Source organism: Toxotes jaculatrix, chromosome 14 (genome assembly GCF_017976425.1).
Source record: "Toxotes jaculatrix isolate fToxJac2 chromosome 14, fToxJac2.pri, whole genome shotgun sequence".
Lineage (NCBI taxonomy): Eukaryota > Metazoa > Chordata > Actinopteri > Toxotidae > Toxotes > Toxotes jaculatrix.
Window position 1 is genome coordinate 17,734,919 of NC_054407.1, and position 19,068 is coordinate 17,753,986.

The 19,068-nt window shown below is 40.1% G+C and overlaps 1 protein-coding gene across 2 annotated transcripts; it reads left to right on the plus strand.

Annotated features, from left to right (window-relative positions):
- Positions 1-39: 39 nt before the first annotated feature.
- Positions 40-18,359, plus strand: ccdc24 (coiled-coil domain containing 24). Of its 2 annotated transcripts, XM_041055608.1 has the most exons (9): positions 40-153; positions 713-874; positions 5,254-5,435; positions 8,888-9,004; positions 9,132-9,236; positions 10,872-10,926; positions 15,735-15,798; positions 16,162-16,276; positions 17,145-18,359. In XM_041055608.1, exons 2-9 carry the CDS (start codon positions 725-727, stop codon positions 18,196-18,198), a joined length of 1,842 nt encoding a protein of 613 aa, XP_040911542.1. In that variant the 5' UTR covers positions 40-153; positions 713-724; the 3' UTR covers positions 18,199-18,359. The 2 variants fall into 2 exon arrangements, with proteins under 2 accessions (XP_040911542.1, XP_040911543.1); XM_041055609.1 differs by lacking the exons at positions 40-153; positions 713-874 and adding an exon at positions 3,237-3,346.
- Positions 18,360-19,068: the final 709 nt, after the last annotated feature.

Consider the following 19,068-nt stretch of genomic DNA (forward strand, 5'->3'; position numbering starts at 1 on the left):
ACGCTTAAACCATTAATCACTGAGAAAAATATACTTTGAAATAGACTTTAAAAAAAACCTTCCGATCTCGCGATATCTCCCCTTAGCAACTGGAATGTTTTCCTCGGATACCACTGCCTTCCTCACAGACCGTAGAACAAGACACCCATTAAGGTGAGCGTTTTTGTTTGTTTGTTTGTTTTTTGTCTGTAGCACCAACTCAAGCAGTTTTATAGTTTCAAGAGTTAAAACACTTGAACACTTCTCGTTAGTTGAATAGCATACTAGCTTTCCTGAGAAGACGTTGTTAACCTCTCAATTAGCCAAAGTTAGCTACCAGCAGACAGTTGTGGACAGAGCAGATTAAGTTAGAAAAAAGAATGCGGTATATTACAGTATATTAACGGTCACAAGTGCTGGAGGAAGCATTCAGATCCGTTACTTGTGTGTAAAAAACATAGGTATACTCCCACTACAACTAAAATCCTGTATTACAAGATTTGTGCTGTAATTTAAATATAGTTGTTTCAAGTGCTTATATGGTCCTGGGTAGTTTTATGCATGGCGAGGAATAATATTTTACAGGCTGACAACATGATTTGTAAGTAAAATCTTAATCTGCTAGCACTTACAACTGTCAGTAAAGTTCCTCTAAACTGTACTTAAATACAGTACAGTTTCAGTAACTGCACTACATTTTACCATATGTTACTTTCCATTCCTTCATGCTTAGATTGCCATTCAGATGCATTCTCCTGAAGAAAGTCAGCTTTGGTGCCGTGGCCCGTCCTTGTGGTGCGTGATCACTGAACATGTTCCTGGGTCAGAGGTGTCAAAGATCCGTACAGCACTGGGCCACTTTCTGGTTGACATGTACACAGAGCTGCACACCGAGGTGAGAGATTTCTTCTGCCTGAATGTAGCTCCGTACAGCACTTGGCTTTTTATCTCAAACATTTCTCTTCAGCTGTTTCATCATTTTTCACACTTATTGTTTAATTCCTTAAAAGAATCCAGACGCTGGGTCTGTTTCTAATAGAATTCCACAAGAATACCACCACAACATCTACAAGAATTTCCTTTTGAGCAGGGTGAATCAAAGAATTTGCTCAGCTAAGCATTCCTGGCCAAAAAATTTAAGAACAGTGGTTTAAGGATTTGTAAGTGGGTTAGTTTGGCTGCATACATTTATTAATTACAATTCCCAGACTGCCTTATAAAAGTGAAATGTGGGTTAACTGGCACTGTGCCGCAGTTAAGTCCAAATGTGAGCCAGGCAGACATCAATATTTACTCAGGGCCAACTAAACTCTCAGCCCCAAAGCCCTTAGCACTCACTTCTGGCAAAGTGACCGCACTGAAGACAGGCTTACAGAGTCAATGAGAAAAAATTCCCAGCTAAGGTGGAATGGTACAGAACTCACTAAATAGGCCAAGTCAAGGTCAAGTCTAAGGTGTTAAATTGAATTTGGAGAGAAAAGCATTTTTAGGGATAGCTCATTGATGTAAATAAAAAAAAGAAAAGTCTGAAAGTGTCACAAATTATGAAAGAACACAAAACAGGACTTCAGTAAGTGCTGCAACTTGCCTAATTCAATGCTATACTAACACATAACCAACTGTGTTAACTGCAACTAGGGCTGCAGCTAATGTTTATTTTCCTTCTAGAGTAATTTTAAATTATTTTTCTTGATTAAATTCTATAAAGGTATGTTTTTTTTTTACCATAAAAGAAGTGAAAAATACCCAAGTTCCAAGAGCCAAAAGTCATGTCATCAAATGTCTTGTTTTTCTCACACAGCGCATACATCCCACATCCGGACTTCTAACACCAATCTCTTTTTCACTTCTGCCACCCTCTCTCTTTTTCTCCTGTTGTGCGTTTGTTTGGAATTTAAATCTCTCCATCTGTAGATGCTATCAGCTCTCTCCCTGCAGTGCACCAACCGACCAGAAAACACTTGCACATAGTCTGTCTCAGCTCTCAAGCCATTCCATGTATACAATGACCACATAGTATTTTTGTAACAATTAACATGTGAAAACCACATGTGACAGCTACACAACATGTTAAGACTATTTTTCACATGCAAACATGCAAGACTCACACTGACATGCACATACTCCCTACAACTGAGACATTTAATTCACAACTGAATAATTGTGTCTTTTTACATAACAAAAACTGAGTTTAAAGCAAAGTTCAAAGAAGCATTTAATGCAAATGTAAACCTGAGATCAACTCACACACTCCTTTTTGCACACACATACACACACACACACACATACACACACAGAAAGAGGCCCGGTAAGCTTAGTGAGTCAGGGGGTCGGAATAACAGGGTTAAAGAGGCTAACCCTCGACTGTTGATAAGACCATTAGCAACACATATTCTCTGACTTGATTGCGTGTGTGTATCAGTTAGTGGGAGAAAATGTGTATGTACATGTGTGCATGTGTTTGTGTATTTGTTTTTGTATGTAATATGTATGTGTATGTGTGTGTGTGTGTTTGACTTTGAGTACTGCTCTGATATTTATTCACCTACAGTTGAGTGTATGCACTGGCTGAGTGTAAAGCCCCCAGACGGAAAGAAAGACTTAGGCTGAGAGCTTTGAGAAATTTCCAGGGGTAAAAAACAAAGCACAGAGCACCTTATTCAACTCTTAGACTAGTGCATGCAGGTTTCCTTCAGTTCATACACTCACCGAGCACTTTATTAGGAACACCATACCAATACTGGGTTGTTCCTCCCTCCCTTTGCTTCACTTCTTCGTGGCATGGATTCCACAAGATGTCGGAAACTTTCCTTTGAGATTCTGGTTCATGTTGAAATGATTGCATTGTATAATGCAGATTTGTCAGCTGCACATTTATGCTGCGAATCTCCCGTTCTCACATCCCAAATGTGTTTTATTGGATTCAGATCTGGTGACTGTGGAAGCCACTGAAGTACACTGATCTCATTGTCATGTTCATGAAACCAGTTTGAGTTTTACTTTATGACATGGTGCATTATCATGCTGGAAGTAGGCATTAAAATGTCATAAATTGTGGTCACAAAAGGGTGCATACATTTCTGCCACTCACTGGATGTTTTTGTCTTTCACACCATTCTGAGTAAACTCTAGAGACTGAAAATCCCAGGAAATCAGCAGTTTAGAAACAAACCAGCCCATCTGGCTCCAGCAATCATGCCACAGTCAAAGTCAATGAGACCATAATTTTTCCCCTCACTCTGATGTTTTCTGTGAATGTTAACTGAAGCTCCTGTGCATTGTATGTGTTGCACTGCTGCCGTATGATTGGCTGTTTGGATTATTGCAGGAATAAGCAGGTGTACGGGTGTTCCTAATACTGTGGCGGGTGAGTGTACCTTCACTGTGCAGTGCATTACTTGCTCTTTTCTTTTTTTTCTCTCTGTGTCTGCTTATCTCCACGTCTTTCTTGTTCTTTTTTTTCCTCTCCTCTGTCCCAAGTAATGAATTCCATCCCTCAATAAGCCACTGTGAAAAGTAATAGATCTGCAGGCAACTCCTCCATTCCTCAGTACCGCCATTCCTCCCTCCATCAAGGTCACCATTGTCTACGGCTGTTAGATCAGAGGGAATATTAGCCTCTCTTTTCAAGCCTCCCTACAAGGCCAATCTCTCTGTACCTCCCTCTAAACTCTCACTCGTTCTGTGTATGCTGAATGAAAATGAGCTGTTCAGGTTAAATGTATTCTAAAATCCAGCTTAAATAATGCTGCGTAATAGCTCCTAGTAGGTTTTTAACTGACAGGTTTCAACAGCGCTCCCTTAAAATAGCTGCTGGATGAGGTCAACAGTCTCACAGCAGAGGGAGGGGGGCTGGGACCAGGAACAACTCGTTAGCTAGTGGGCCTTGAATCCTGTAACATAAACACCTCAACACCCAAATACAGGCAGAGGAAGCCGTGTGAGTGAAAAGAGCTGTGCATGTGTGTGTGTGTGTGTGTACAATATGCATTGTAAATGGTATGGTAGTATGGGATGTGAGTGGACACACACACACACACACACATTAAGACATATGGAAAGACCAGAAGCGGTGTGCAGTATCCTCAAGTGTGTTCCTTTGAAGTGAAGTTGACTTGACAGAAATGACTGGCAGGCAACAGGTGTGGGGATGTTAATGGTATCCAGACTTGTAGATGCCCACAAGCCTTCTCACATAGTTTTTCACTTTTTTTCGTTTTTTTTTTTTTTTTTTATCCATAATTTCCTTTTTTTTTATTTCCCTTTGACTGTTACATTATGGTTAAATTATGATGATTCAGTCAAAAATTGACTGAATCCCTAGTGCCCTATCTCTGCCTAATATTACCATTAATGTTCCTCAGCTGCAGCCATAATATAGTGTGAAAGTTTCACCAAGATTTTATGTCCCTGTGCATCCAAAGGTTCTATTCCTTCCTGTTCCAAGAGGACAATGTTGACAGGAGTTTACAGTAAACAAGGTCTTCTTCCAACAAGGACAGCCCTGAAAATGTTCTCACTAATAATATATAAAGTGAAGAGATACAGCACAGTACCTGAACTGACTGAAAACCAAAAGGTTAAATTACAGTGGGTGTTATTAACATTTCCTTTTTTTTTTTTTTTTTTGCTATTGATACATTGGTCTCATTTTTTAACATACATTTTTAAAAGATACATTTCTGGATTTTTTTGATAAAAGCATAAAATATATACTCTCTATATATATCACATTTTGATAGTACAAGTACTAGTACAATAAGTGCAAACAGTGTGGTGTTGCTCTGATATGAATCCTGCACCTACATTTCTTGCGCTACTGAGTATGCATTGTTACACTGCCAGTATAATTGCTTTTTCACAGATTATAGTCATATTTTGGACTCACGGAGACCAGAAAGAAATAAGGTAATCCTCCACCGGCTTCCCTGAGACATGAAAAGACCTGATACCATCCTCAGTCACGGGGGCTGTCAGTGGTGTCACTGGATGATGGATGTCTGGATCACTGTTTGCAGCATATTGCAAGTGGACTGTCCACTCCGCTTCAAAAGAGTAGTTCACTAAATCAATTTGTGCCATGAAAATGTTTTCTTTTATCGATAAAATCATACGGTGCAGCATCATGAGCTGCCAGCTGTGGATATATCGCCTGGACTGTGTATACAACATCAGCATTCAGGCAAAAAATCTCCTGAGTCTGTAAAATACATGTTGGAAAGCTGTTTGTGTATAACCTCTGGTTGTCTTCACTAACTGTGGTAACTTTTGCAGGCGGAGATGTGGCAAAAGATGTGGCAGGAGAGCCAGCTAGGTAGAAACCATGGCAGCAGGGCAGGGACCCCACATCAACAGAACTCCCCCCTGGCTGACCCCCCTGCAGTCAAAGAGCTGGTGAGAGCTGAGGTCAAGATGTTACTACAGACTCTCAGAGAGAGAATCAGCAAGGGGGCAAGGTAGGTGTAAGATCAGTCACACACTAAAATCCACTCTACTGTACATTCTCAGTGAATTACTGAGAGGTTTTTCTTTGAACAGATTAGCCAAAAACATAAAGGTTTGATTTATTTCTACTTGTAAAGCAGTGCTACTAATGCCAGTAATAATAATAGGATTTTTATATAAATCAGAAGAAACACAACACAAACATAGACAGACATTACAGTTTGATGGCTATTGACAAGGAATATTGTTTTGATAATGTTAGCCATCTTAGAAGTACACCAGAGAGTGTATAGTATCCTGCATCTATCCCTGTTTTAGTGCACGGTATATACTTTCGCAAAAACTTCACATTGTCAGATGTTAAAGCTGTTTATATATCTATTTACATGATTATTCTCTGTTGATCTAATTTGTTAGTGTGAGGGAATTTTCAGTTCTCTAAACTGAGCACAACACTACTCTATGACTTTTTCACAAGCCAAGAGATGGGATGGGCAAGTGGGTTAAGACCCTGCTCTCACACTCTGTCATTTTTGCCCTAACAAAGAGTGTCGTAAAATGCTGTATTGTGTTCCCATGTCATTTACAAATGGGCTGGGAAAGCAGTACAACAAAGCTTTTTAGCGTTTAGCGTTAAACTGATTTGGAAACTGTGGAACAATAGAACAAATATAGGAGGCAGACATTCATGCATTCCACACCAAATGCCAATAAACTCTAGTGGAGATTTTAAAGCCATTGCCAGCTTCTTTGGATTAAAGATGTTTTAACCTTAAATGGGCAGCTTAATGCTCATCTTAAAATTGTAAAGAGTTTGTGTTCAAAAATATAGAGAAAAAGTTTGTCAATGAAGAGCTCACAGTGCGAAAACAATGAAGCTTGGTACTCTGTATCTGTTTTTTATGAAGCCCAGTCATCAGGGAGTTATAAGCCCCTGAAGAAGTGGTAATAAAACTTTCTAATTGCTGTTTGGCTTTTAATTTCTGCAGCTAATCATACAGCTCAGGTCAGAGATGAGCTTGTAGCAATTTGCAATTTAATGACGTATTAAAATATTCTGAAGAATGTCATAAAAAACTGTTGTTGGCATAATATCGGTTAGTAACACTGCCCATTCTTACAAATACTTACATTGCAGTTTAATAGCCTAATTTGTGTATCAAAATGTGTATGTGTGAGAGTCTGCATATGTATGAGCTAGTAACTATCCCAGCAACTAGCTCGCTGCTGCCAGGAATGTTGCCCCATGTCACCTCTCTGGTTTCTCTGAGGCCTTTTAGGAGAAGCACAACATAAGATGGATTGTTCTCTGTTTTTGTGACAAACCATTTATTGCCTGTCAATTTGTCGACTTCCTTTTTATTGCAATTTTCTTTTTTTCTGTGTCCATTTATGTTGTGTTGTTAAGCAAAAGACTGCATCAGTGGCTTGGTTTTTGTTGTGTGTGTATGTGTGCACTTGTTATTCCCTGTCCTCTATTTGTAACCACTGGTCTTAACAGATTTGTGCCTTATTGACCTATTGTGTTGCATCTACATGTGTCTTTCCAAAATTACTAATTTTTTCCATTGTCAGTAATTCTGCAGGTATTTGGTCATAAACCAAAGTATTGAACAAGTTTATCCTGAGGGTAACTTAAATGTCTGTAAAAAATTTCATGGCAATCAATCTGATAATTGTTGAAACATTTCCTTCAAAACTACAAACATGGACCTTATGGTGGTGCTGTGGGAAAAGTCAGGGGATCCCCAGAGTTTTTATAATACACCCTCTGGGGACCATGAATGCCTGTACAAAATGTTATGGCGGTCTCTCTAATAGCTGCCAAAGTGTTGGACTGACAGACCTACACTTTGAGCCACATGGCAAAAAAAACTGTCAGCACCAATGGCACTAATAGTTGCCATATTCGTTTTTTTTTTTTTTTAGATAACTTCAAAATTGAAGCAGAATCAACAGAAATCTAGAATTTATACTTTAACACTGGTGCTTTTTATGACAGCTCAGTTGACAGGGATTTTTGAAGACAGGACAGCAGCAAGGCCTGATCTTTAAGCTGACAGTCCAATATCCATATGGCCATAGGCCTGAAGCCCACAACAGCACTGTATCTTATTAAAGCGCCACTGAGCAAGACACGAACTGAAGCCTTACTTGCACGCACATCCTAAGTCACTCTTGCAGAGTGCTCCAGCTCGGATGCAAATGGATTACAGAAAGTCCCATTCAGAGGGAGAAATGTAGCCCTTTGTTATTGGCTGCATGGGAACAATGCCAAAAAAGTATTGGTGCCACACAAGCTGTGCCAGCACAAATCGCTTTTTCTCTTTGAAGTTGGCTTCAGTATACTTGTTGATCTAGATGCATGGTATTGTGTGTGTATGTGTGTGTGTGTGTGTGAGAGAGAGAGAGAGAGAATTTCAGGCCTTTGATCTTTCAATTAGGCTAAGTCCCAAGTGTATATCAGCTAAATGGCTTTTAGGACTAAAACCGAACACACTTCCCTGTAATAGAGCTTTCACTTAATAATGCTCCTCAACCCACTGTTTGTGAATTTAGATCAATTTAATATGCATTGTTGGCATGGAAATTGAGAAAATATTGCCAAAGCATCAACAGAGACGGGAATCTTTCTCTCTCTCTCATGCCCTCCGCCGGAAATTAGGATTTGTGTGTGTGCTCGATTTGTGTGCGTATACGTGTGTGTGTGCGCTATTTATTATATTGTAACCTAATTTACCAGACCTGTTAGCCAAGAGCACTTTCCCGTATTTGCAGCAACGGCCTAATGCAACTGATTTGCGTAAAGCCACATCAACAGGAGTAGCTGAGTGCTGAGGAGGACACCAATACTTCTCATCCCCAAACCAGATTTTCCCTATGATTTGTACCATTTGTATGAGGGTGTGGGGTGGGTGTGTACCTTGTAAAAGTCAGCTGATTTATCTTATTGGCCTCCTCCTGTGTGGTCCTGATGTCCCAGCTATCCACCCACACCCACCCACACATGCACACGCCTCCATGCCATTGTCTGAGTTGCCAGAAATTGCGCATTTCCCCTCATGCAAAGATTGTAAAATTAAGCAAGAAGTGCCCAGGCTGTCACCCCTCCTGCAGCTGCATACACCAGAAGATGGTTTCTCTTTCTCCCAGAAATCATTCAGAAAATTCATGTCTTTTATTATAAGACAAATATACAGTAAAATCTACAATATGCAAATATGCAATGAAAATGAACAATAAAAATGATTAAAGTGAAATAATAAAATTGATGAAAGGTAAGAAAAACAAAATTAAAAAATGCAAATAAAATGTAAAGTTTTAAGTCACCAGAACACCTCAGCTGCTCTCAGGTTATGCATCACAGCAGAAAATTCATTCCTATGAATACTGAAAGAGCTGCAGATACAGTAAACTGACTTGTGTAAAGATTCGATCTTTGTCTGTGCCGTTGTTGCTATAGAGATGGTGAGGAGCTCCTGTTTCGGTACAAACCTGAGATTGTAAACTACGCCCTCTGTCACCTTGACAGCTGCTACAGTAACTGTACCAACCTTGGAGAGATTGACAATGGAAGCAGGTTAGTAATACTGGTAAAACAGAAACTGAATATTTCACTGACATGATACAGTGCTTTTCAACATGCATAACATTTTGTGTAAACTTCAGTTTTCTACTCTTTTCTTATATTTGTCGTCTCCTCTCAGACCGAGCTCTCACTGTTCAGTCCAGTCCAGTGCTGAAGATGAGATTGAGGCAGTGAGAGACAAGTTGAATGTCACTGACATTGACCAAGTGGTGGACCGCCTCAGGTAAGTTGCATACAGCAATGGTTTCCCAAACTATTTGGCTTGTGACCCTTTAAAACCTTGTCACTGGTTATGTGACACAAGTTGTGAGCAATTCAGTCAGCAGGCAGCTGTTGTCTGTGAAAAATCTTTAAAAACCCACTGTACTACCTGGTCAGCACCTACTGTTTACTACCTGCTGGTAAGAGCTAAAAACATGACCAAATGGAAGGGTGGAAGGGTCTCTGGTTTGAATCCCTGGACCTGCAGAAAGAAAGATGGGAGGGGGAGTGAATGAACAGTGCTGTCCCCTCCCCTTGAGCGAGGCCCTTTGTGTTGTGTTTGTATGCTCACTTTTCCTAGTGTGTATGTGAGATGTCAAAATTCTTGTGTGTATAAAAAATATCCTTTGGCAATGAAGAATTCTTTTTATACTTGAATGAAAATGCTGCTCGCTGCTTGTATGTGTAAATGAGCAACAAATTTGCCATGCCACATTTAAAAGGTGATATGTCAGTGTTGTGTTCTTTAGACCCCTCGCGGGGATCCCGTCCCATAGGTTGCAAACCATGGGCATAGAGGGTCCATCCATGACAAATTGTAAACATCACATATCACACTGGCATCTTAGACTTGTGATTCTAACCAGTAGAGACACATGATGCGTATTGTGTTTGTGTTTTTTTCTTTGTGGTGTAGTTGAATTTGTTGTAAATGGCATTCACATGTGCTTTCTAAGTGAGTTCTTCTGAGCCCTCTCCTTTTCCCCATTTATTCCCTTAATTCCCCCTCAGCTCTCCTCTTTGGCGCTGCCCAGCCTCCTTAACACTCCATCCCTCCTTTCCTTCCTCTACATCCCTTGCATTGAGGCCCACAGGGCAAAGCAGTCACTGGGGCTACCTTGGACGGGAGCTTCCCTCCCTCCCTCCCTCCCTCCCTCCCTCTTTCTTTCTCTCCTCCCCTGCCTCTCCCTCTTTTTCTCTTCCTCTTTCTCCCATTTCCTGACTCAACCAGAACAAAAGGCCCCATTGTCAGAAAATGGATCTGAGACAGGACCAGAGCGGGCAGAAGAATCCTTTTGAAAGAAGTGAATAAAGTCTCCTATGGTTATGTAACCAGAGAAGGAGAAAGTGTGGGGGATAGAGAAAGGGAAAAGAAAAATAGGACACTGTTTCCTTAGCACCTTATGAAAACTACCGAGGATAAACTCTGAGCAGATGCAAAATCCACCTTGTTGTCACTGCCTCAGTTGTGTGATTGTATGCTTTTACTAATAAAAACGACCACTGTCTTTACAGCATTTTGAAAATGCTACAGTATTATGTAGTGTAGTGTACACTTACCACTGATTTAACCACTGCATGCAACCTATAACATATAACTTTTTAAAGTTTCACATGCTACTGTTCGAATTACTCATATTCATAAAATTAGGATATGAAATGTGAAATATGTGGATGCAATGTTACTGCATTTAGCAGCTTTTAACTAAGGTGTTAGGCTGTCCATGCATGTTGTAACAGTTAAAAGCATAGTTTCCACTTTGACCTAGATTTGAGTTTTGGGCTGTGTTTTTTTAATGAAAGACAACTGGAGTTCTAATGATAAACATCAAGGCTGTTTCTATCTATCTATCTATCTATCTATCTATCTATCTAGGTCTGTCCTAATGGAGGAATGTGAAGTGTTGAAGAGACTGGTAAAGCACTTAAAGGTAAGAAGAACAGGATGGAAAACAGCCAGATACCAAATGAATTTTTAATCTCCTTTGTTTTTCAGCTGCCAGCGTGATAATGATCTGATTCCTAAAATTATTTATGGGAAACCAGGCCAAAATCAGTATCAGTAACCAAAAGTACTGATTTGGTGTATTGATGTGCAGCTCTTAGATGATTCTACAATCAGAATCCATACAACCTTGTAAGGATACTGTGTTCTGAAGCTATGCTTGTAATTGTAGCTTGTAGCTGTAAAGGTACACCAAATGGAATGTAAAATTACATTTTCATTATTTGAACCATGGGTTCCACTCGCAGGTTTTTCAATGATTAGTTTATACATCAATTAAAAATTGTTAAGAGATGGTGATTATTTCAGTTAAAATGATACTGGCTTCCTCAACCAGGGGCACTCTTTTTCCCAACCAACAGCCATTTTCTTTTCTTCTAACTCCCACAGGTAGATCTGCTAACTTTCTATTGGCACTGAAACCCTGCCAAGGCATCCATTTACACACATTCATGCACGCACAAGCACAAATGTGCGCGCACACACACAGGAAGCATGCAAGGGCTCAGTATAAGCTTGTTTTTCCATCTGTCTGGCCAAGGGCTTTGCAGTGCTGAGTAAGATCAATCTCCTTCCAATCACTCAAATGGCTTACTACATTCATACACATACATTTAGACACACACACTCACACATAGACAAAGAAACACACATGCATGCCTACAATCTGGTTACACTGTCATGCTTGTCTGGCATTATGAGCGAAACAGAGAGTGAGTTAGTTAGAGGCCAGATGTAGGACTTTTCTGCAGACCAGATGTGGGAGTTATCTCTCTGTACCCTGTGTGTGTGTGTGTATGTGTGTAACTGTCTGGAAGTGTTACATTGCCAGTTGGTCTGGAAACAAAAAAAAGCTGAAAAATGCAAATTTGTGGTCTTTCTCTCTTAGATATTTATGTATCTCAGATATTTATGTATAAAAACCTACTTATACTACTTAAAAAACTAGTAGTAGTGACTTAAAGACCCCATTGGAAAGATAAACCAGGCAGCACAGGTACTGTCTGTGGAAAACCTCTTCAGGTATTTTTACCATAAGCTAAATAAAACTGGGTGTAGGTGAGGAAGAGTCGCTATTTGTTTCCAGAACCAAGGGTGTGTTATTCCAACATTTAAGACCAGAGGGTGTGAAGCTAATTGCAGAGACACCTTTCTTAGTCGTCATGAGGCATTTACTGTAAAGCCAGTTAGTGTCTTTCTGAAAAGGATCCTGCAGTAAAGCAGAAATGTGGCACTTCCCCTATAAAGAAATTTTCTCCTCAAGCAAGTGGTTGCTGTCTGGTGTGTGAGCAGGTGGAATGAAGCCGTGTCTCAGGGGCTGATGCCAACCTGTGCTCTTATGTCTTGAGCTTATTGTGCACAACCTTTAGTCGCTGCAGTGGTGGATGATGTTGATGCTATGCAGTGTGAGGCATCACTGCTGCACTGACTGTCATAACTCATCAGTCCTTATAGGGGAGGACAGTGGAAACAGCCCTGAGGATCCTCTGATCTGATTTTTTGTTTTTAACACAAATCTTAAGAAAGTCCACAGATACGTTCATTTATGTTATGGTTGCAGTTCACAGCTTCATCTAGCTACATCTGTAAAGACAATTATACTATACTATATATATTTATATACTATAGAGGAGGCTTAATAGAGGTGGTGGTTTGCATTTCCCACCTTTTTCTATTTAATGACCAATGCTTTACCTCTTTTTCTCCTGCCAAACACAAGGCAAAGAAGAAGCAAATGAGACACATATACACTGAACATAAATGTCAAGGATATGCCTTTAGTCACACATCCACTGCTTCAAATTCCCAGTACTCAAATGTGTTTTAAGCAGAAAAGGAACTTGGATCCAAATTTGAAGATTTTAGTGTGAAGAGTGAAGAGCTACACAGGAACATTTTTGAACTTTCCAACTCTAATCACATTTTTAAACCATGATCGCTAACATCTGTTTTGTATTTTTCAAGGCCTGTCATAATTATCTAAATCTTTTGCAGTTTTTATTGCCTGTGCTGGTAATTAACAGGAAAATTAGAAGAAAATGTGTTAAATGTCAAGCATTACTGCGTCAGTGTTGGCCCGTAAGCTGCAAACAAAGCACTTGTTTAAAGAAAAGATAGATGCCCTGCCTGAGCTTCGCATACACCATCATGAGCTTCTCATCCACCATCATGCTTGACGCAGCTGAGATTGCTATTGATTTAGTGTTATTCCATGCAGTTAAATTATCTAGTTTTTAAACCACTATTAACCGGAGCCAAATTAGGCTTTTAGAGGTTGATACAGTTATGATTAAATTGCCTTTTTAGTGCATCACGTAGCAGCCAATCAATTGCTCCTAAACACAACTGTAATGACTCATTGTCTCTTAGCAGGAGGGAGGTTGAGCGCCGTGAAAAATGGTGGTACTTAAGAGCAGCTCACACGGACTGTTGTTTGTGTTTGTAGTGTTTGTTGAGCATAAAGTCAGTAAATTGAGAAAATTTAAGTCTCCCATCACCCACAAGCTACGGAAACTATGCAAATGCCCTTTTTTGAATGTCCTGGCCTCTAAAGTATGGGCTGCACTCTTACAGCAGCTTCACGGTACAGTAACTGTTAATAAGTAAATACTCTCCAAACCAGTTGACTGGACGCTGCTGGGTGGGTTAGAACCTTGGGGGCTGTCATCTCTGTTTAGTGACTTGATCCTAAGGCCACACATTAAGCTCTCTCCATCGTTCTCTGTCCTTGCCAACATGCCGAGCCTATTCCCAAGTTAAGGTAATTTTGGCTAGCTTGTCCCTCAGGCCCTTTTTCATCTTCCAGATTTTTTTTGCCTGCAGGAGTCAGTGTTAGTGCAACCTTTGAGATGCTACCTGCCTCCATTCAGAGCACATAGCACAGTCACCCCTGATTTATTTCAGTGATGATGCTCTTGCTTTTTTTTTCTGTATAATTCCAAGGTTGTGATCTTGTTGAACAGGAGGACTTATCTCTGCGGGCGAGTGTTATCCTGTGTATGCTCTGTAACTGAATGTGTTGCTGCAGGTTCTCATTCTGTATTTTCCATTTAAGGTTACTTCAGTACGCTTACTGCCAATATCCAGATGGACTTCTGGAATTGTTTTACATGAATGCATAAGAAGTTGCTTTCTCGGTTGCTTTTCTTAAAAATAGCACAGATGATGTCAATCCATGGGTTTGTCCCTTGGAAGCTTCCTGTGTGCTTTCCTTAACACTTCATTTAGAGCTATAGACACTGTCTATGCTGGGAAAGAAGGTGTCTAGTTAGCGATAATCTTGCTAGCTGGGCTTTGTCTATCTACAAGTGAACATCACAGCTTTCCTCATGCTGTGATGTTCACTGTAGGTGAGGATTTTACTGGACTAATGCTTGCCAAGGCCATGTGGCAAAAGGGCGGCAGGAGGGTGCAACCCCAAAGCTGTGACACCCAGATACCCCTGGTCCTACCAACCTGCACACCAGAAGCTGCAGCTGATGACCCAGTAAACTCATCATGCACCCAAACAGACTGGTGTTGTAGTTGAAAGTCACAGTGAAACAGCAGTTAGAGCATTGTTTGCTTCTGTATTGTGATACATTTCTATCATTTAACACGTTCACCATTAAGCCCGTCTTAATAGTCACAGATCTGCAGAAGCTGGCCCGACAGAACAAAATGTCTGAACAATCATATTCCGGTCAAGCTGGTAAAGCTTGTTTGACCAGCTGATGAAACCAGCTTATAGAAGGTTTTCAGCTTGTTTACAGTATACAGCAGAGCCTACGTCACCTAAGATGACAAAAAGATGGCAGCCATCAGTAGCTGGCATCAGCTGGGTTTTGTAGCAGAAGTGGTGATCCTTGTGCTTCTGTTTCTGGTTTTGCACCAGTTGAGGGAGATGTTTTGTATGTACGCTATGTCGTGGGTGGATTTGAGTTCTAGAGACTCACGTATAAGAATAATGGCAATAACATATAAGCTTTCCTAAAATATCAGCAAGTTTGCGCCATGGTAATGGGTTCAAACCCTACATAGACCACAAAGCCTATTTTCAGAGTGTGTGTGCTTTACAGTTGTTTAGGATTTCAGTCACTTCGCTGTCAGAGACACCACACTTACTTCATCTGCAGCTCTGAAAGACAACACCGGGAGGTTTGGGTTTGAATCCCACTGGGAAAATATACCAAAAATATATGTTTTAACTGTCAGTCTCCAGGCCCATGGGTATGTTTGGTGGTATGTGTGTGTGTGTGCTTGCGTACTTGTGTGTTAGTGTAATGTACTATATAGTCTCCCTAAGACTCTCTATTAGCATTTGTGCTGGTGTAAAATGAGTAAAGGAGGCTGCCAGTCATTCATAACAAACACACACACGGAGACACACTTTTCAGTCAGGTCTTTGGTTTTGTGAGCTATGGACACACACACACGCACGCACTCACACACACACACACAATCACACAGAGTGCTATGGTTTTCATTGCCCTGGATGTAGATGTTTGAGGCCAAATTATGATGGAACACTGCTGCTCAATCGTTTAGTGGTCTCACGCACACACACTCATGCACACACATTCCTTTCCTCTTTCTCTCTCTCTGTTATTTTTATCCTTTTTTCCTTGTTCCTTTGGTATTTCCAAAGGCTAGTGCTTTCTTGAACATGTTTAGTACATTTACATTGTACACTAGAACTGCTAGAACTAACACAAGCGCTTTCTCTCTCTCTTCTGTAATTTGTATTTCTTGCAGAGTAATATTAAAGAAAGGTGCAGAAGTCAATGTGAATTTGTTAAATCGGAACCTACACTTGCAGGTGAGTCCATATGCTGACATTTTGGCATTTGGTGCCATCTGGTGGCACAGTATTATTATTTATGTGGTGTGTGAGGAGATTTCTCTACTTTATCGCTCACGTCTCATTTAATCTTTAGCCCAGTCAATAAATTTGCTAATGAAATACAAATGCTGACAATTTTACTCACCCTCCATTAGCTGGTAAAACCCATTCTCAAACATTTGAGTAATCTGAGAACATGAGGGAGCAGTCTGGGTGAAACAGCAACTGAGTTCACTTTCAGTACTGAACAAGTAGTTCTTTTTAACTTGTTTGTTTCAATCAAACTTGGATAATAGATAATTTCAGTATTTCTGTTATGTTGTGTTTGTGTATGTGTAGAGTTGAAAGAGCTTAGAGGAGCTATACAAATGGACTTAGAACTTTACCCCTCTTCGTTTGATGCTTCACCCCAGGCCTCGTCCCTTCTCCTGAAGGAACTGAAAAGCGGGTTCAGGTTTGTATGTTTGGTTGGTACTTATTGCTGCCCCCTCCTTTATTAACCATAACATTTAGCACTTTTCTTATCATGTATTTACAAATTTGACATAGGACATGAGAATACAGTGACGCAATTTTAATAAATAAATAAATTAATAAAATCACACTAATGACATGAAGATAATAAATATAATATTGTCCAAGAGACAGAAAAACCATAAAACTCCTTAAAAATCCAGTTTAAAAATATTCTCCTTTAACTGATTAAAAAAAAAGCAGGACTGAATAAGTTCTTGTACTTACTTTTCAAACTTCAGATCTTTTACAAGGGCAATAACATTATTCACAGACAGCAGAAAAACAATTGAAAATGAAATAAAAAGGCAATTATAGGCCGGCCAAACCTAACAAAAGAAAGGCAAGCCACCCAGGCCAACCACACAATGGGTCGTAACCTAAACCAAAATTAGAACAGAAACAAAGCCACAAAAACACCAGATCCATCACCCCAAACAAACAAATAACTATAAAAGTCAGAAACTCAGGTGGCTACTATGGCTGAGGACAGAGAGAACCTGACCAGATACACCTGAAGGAAAACACACATTAGAAATAAAAGAGATGGATTATGATTTTTTGACCAGCAGGGGAAGTGCACTTACATTTACACTGCACAGTTGATGCCTCAAATAGATGCTTCACATTTGCTTGTGATTTGTGCCTTTTCCTTCCATTCAAGCTTTCTGAGTTTAAGCACAATGTTGCTGTTGATGAATAAAACACTATCTCAGTAAATAAATCCAGTGCATTTTCCTATTCTTCTTTTTCTGTCTTCATGAAAAAAGAAAGATTCCTGATTCCTGATTCTGATTCCTCTCCTCCAGGTTGTCAGCAGGACAAAAGGACTCTGATGAGACTCTACAAGCTTTGAACGCTACATCAGTCCTAAAACCACATCCACCTCTTCCTCCTTTCGGCAGTCTTAAACCTAGGCCACCAGTTGGACATCCACTCACTAAGACCATTCGTTCTTCCTCATTGTCCAGGACTCATGGTCAGCATAGAAGTACATCAGCCTCCAATAAATCAAGCAAAACGCCTATCTGCAGCAATATTACCACTTCAGGGCGTGTAAACAGTCAGTTCACTACTGACCAGATCATGGTTCAGAGCGAATACCACTGCAGTCCAGAGCAAGATAGAGCTGGTCTCCACTGCAGGACCCTGACTTCTGGTCCTAGTTTCCGAAAAAAAACTCAAAGAAACTCACCTGTCCATGAAGCCCATCTATCATCCCATCGCAGTATTCACAGCTTGAGCAGGGAGTATGATTTGTCACCACAGAGGGAGAGAAAAAATAGCTCTACCTGGAGGTCAAGAAACAGTAATTTTACACCGTCACCCATTCCAGCTCTCAGTCCTCTCAGCGATGCAGGCACATACAGCAACAGTAGTACTGACCATTCTGGGTCCACAATAGGGAAATCAGAGACACAAAATGGGCAAAGAATAAGTACCTATGGAAGTGGTTTAGAGTCAGCAACAGTGGAGACAGATAACAACAGAAGGAAGAGCACTCCTGAGAGCTTTAATTCTTCTGTCCTGTCTGAAACTGGGAGACCTGTAAAAAAGGGTGGCAGCAGAATTGATAGGAAGGAAAATGGTCACCTTGAGAAGGATGTCACCCAACAGCAAAGCTTTACTGGTCATTGTTTTACAGATAACTCCTCACATCATTCAGAAAGCAGTGGTGAACAGGGACAGTCCAAATGCATTCAGCCAGCATCTATACAGTTAAATGGACAATTTTTTACTTCCCGCAGAAGACCACTTGGGGGCACCACAAGCCAGTCAAAAAGTGTCCATGAGGCACAGACAGAGCCTCAGTTTGTCAACAAGTTTTACCAGCCAGTACCTCCTACAAGAGTGTCAACATGAAGTCATCCCCAGATAAAACAAAGTGCTTGGCGTTGTCTTTTCTAATATATATGTTTGAGAGCACGATTAATTGGTGTTGAACTGCCTAAATGTTTTCATTCAGTGTATGTGGAGAAAAAGAAATGGAATAATTTCACAGCTATGCCTGGAGAACCTGGAACCTTGCAACAATTAGATTGTGATTATTTGATTAACTCAGCAGAACTAATATGAAGTGAAATAAATGCGGCCTCAGGGTGCCTTTCTCATTTATATTTTATCTTTTTGTTTAATATCTTACCGTGTCAAAATGTAGTTTTAATCTGTTTAATGTTCCAGATGATTTAAGGCTTACATGGTGTTTATTTTTGAATATTTTTTTCAGTAGGAGCCTACTTGTGGGGTTATCCGGCCCTGCTACTATAAACTGACCTTGGATGATGAACTGAAATAATTAAAAAACTTTTGATTTTTATAATGGTAATACATTTGGGCTACGATCAAATTTGAGGCAGAGAAACGTGCACTTGTAAAATATACAATACAATACACACTAGCATTAAAGTTAACTCCAGTAACTCTGGTATATAGACTGTTAAATGTCAAGACGGAGATATCACTGACATGACTTTATTAGTAGTTTACAATGGGTAACTGAACAACCAATAATCCCTGCCCATTCTGCCTACGCCACGTTCGGATGACAGGAAGTATATCATTCACCTTCAAATTAAATTCCCTTATAGTTGAAAAAACCTGAAATGAGCTCAGACCTACCCGTGATCTTAAATGATAATTTTAAGATGAAAGAAAACCCTGAATGCTTAAAGATTAATCCTTCCATTTCAAGTTTGTACACTTTTAATCGTGATTCAATGTTGAACATCAAAA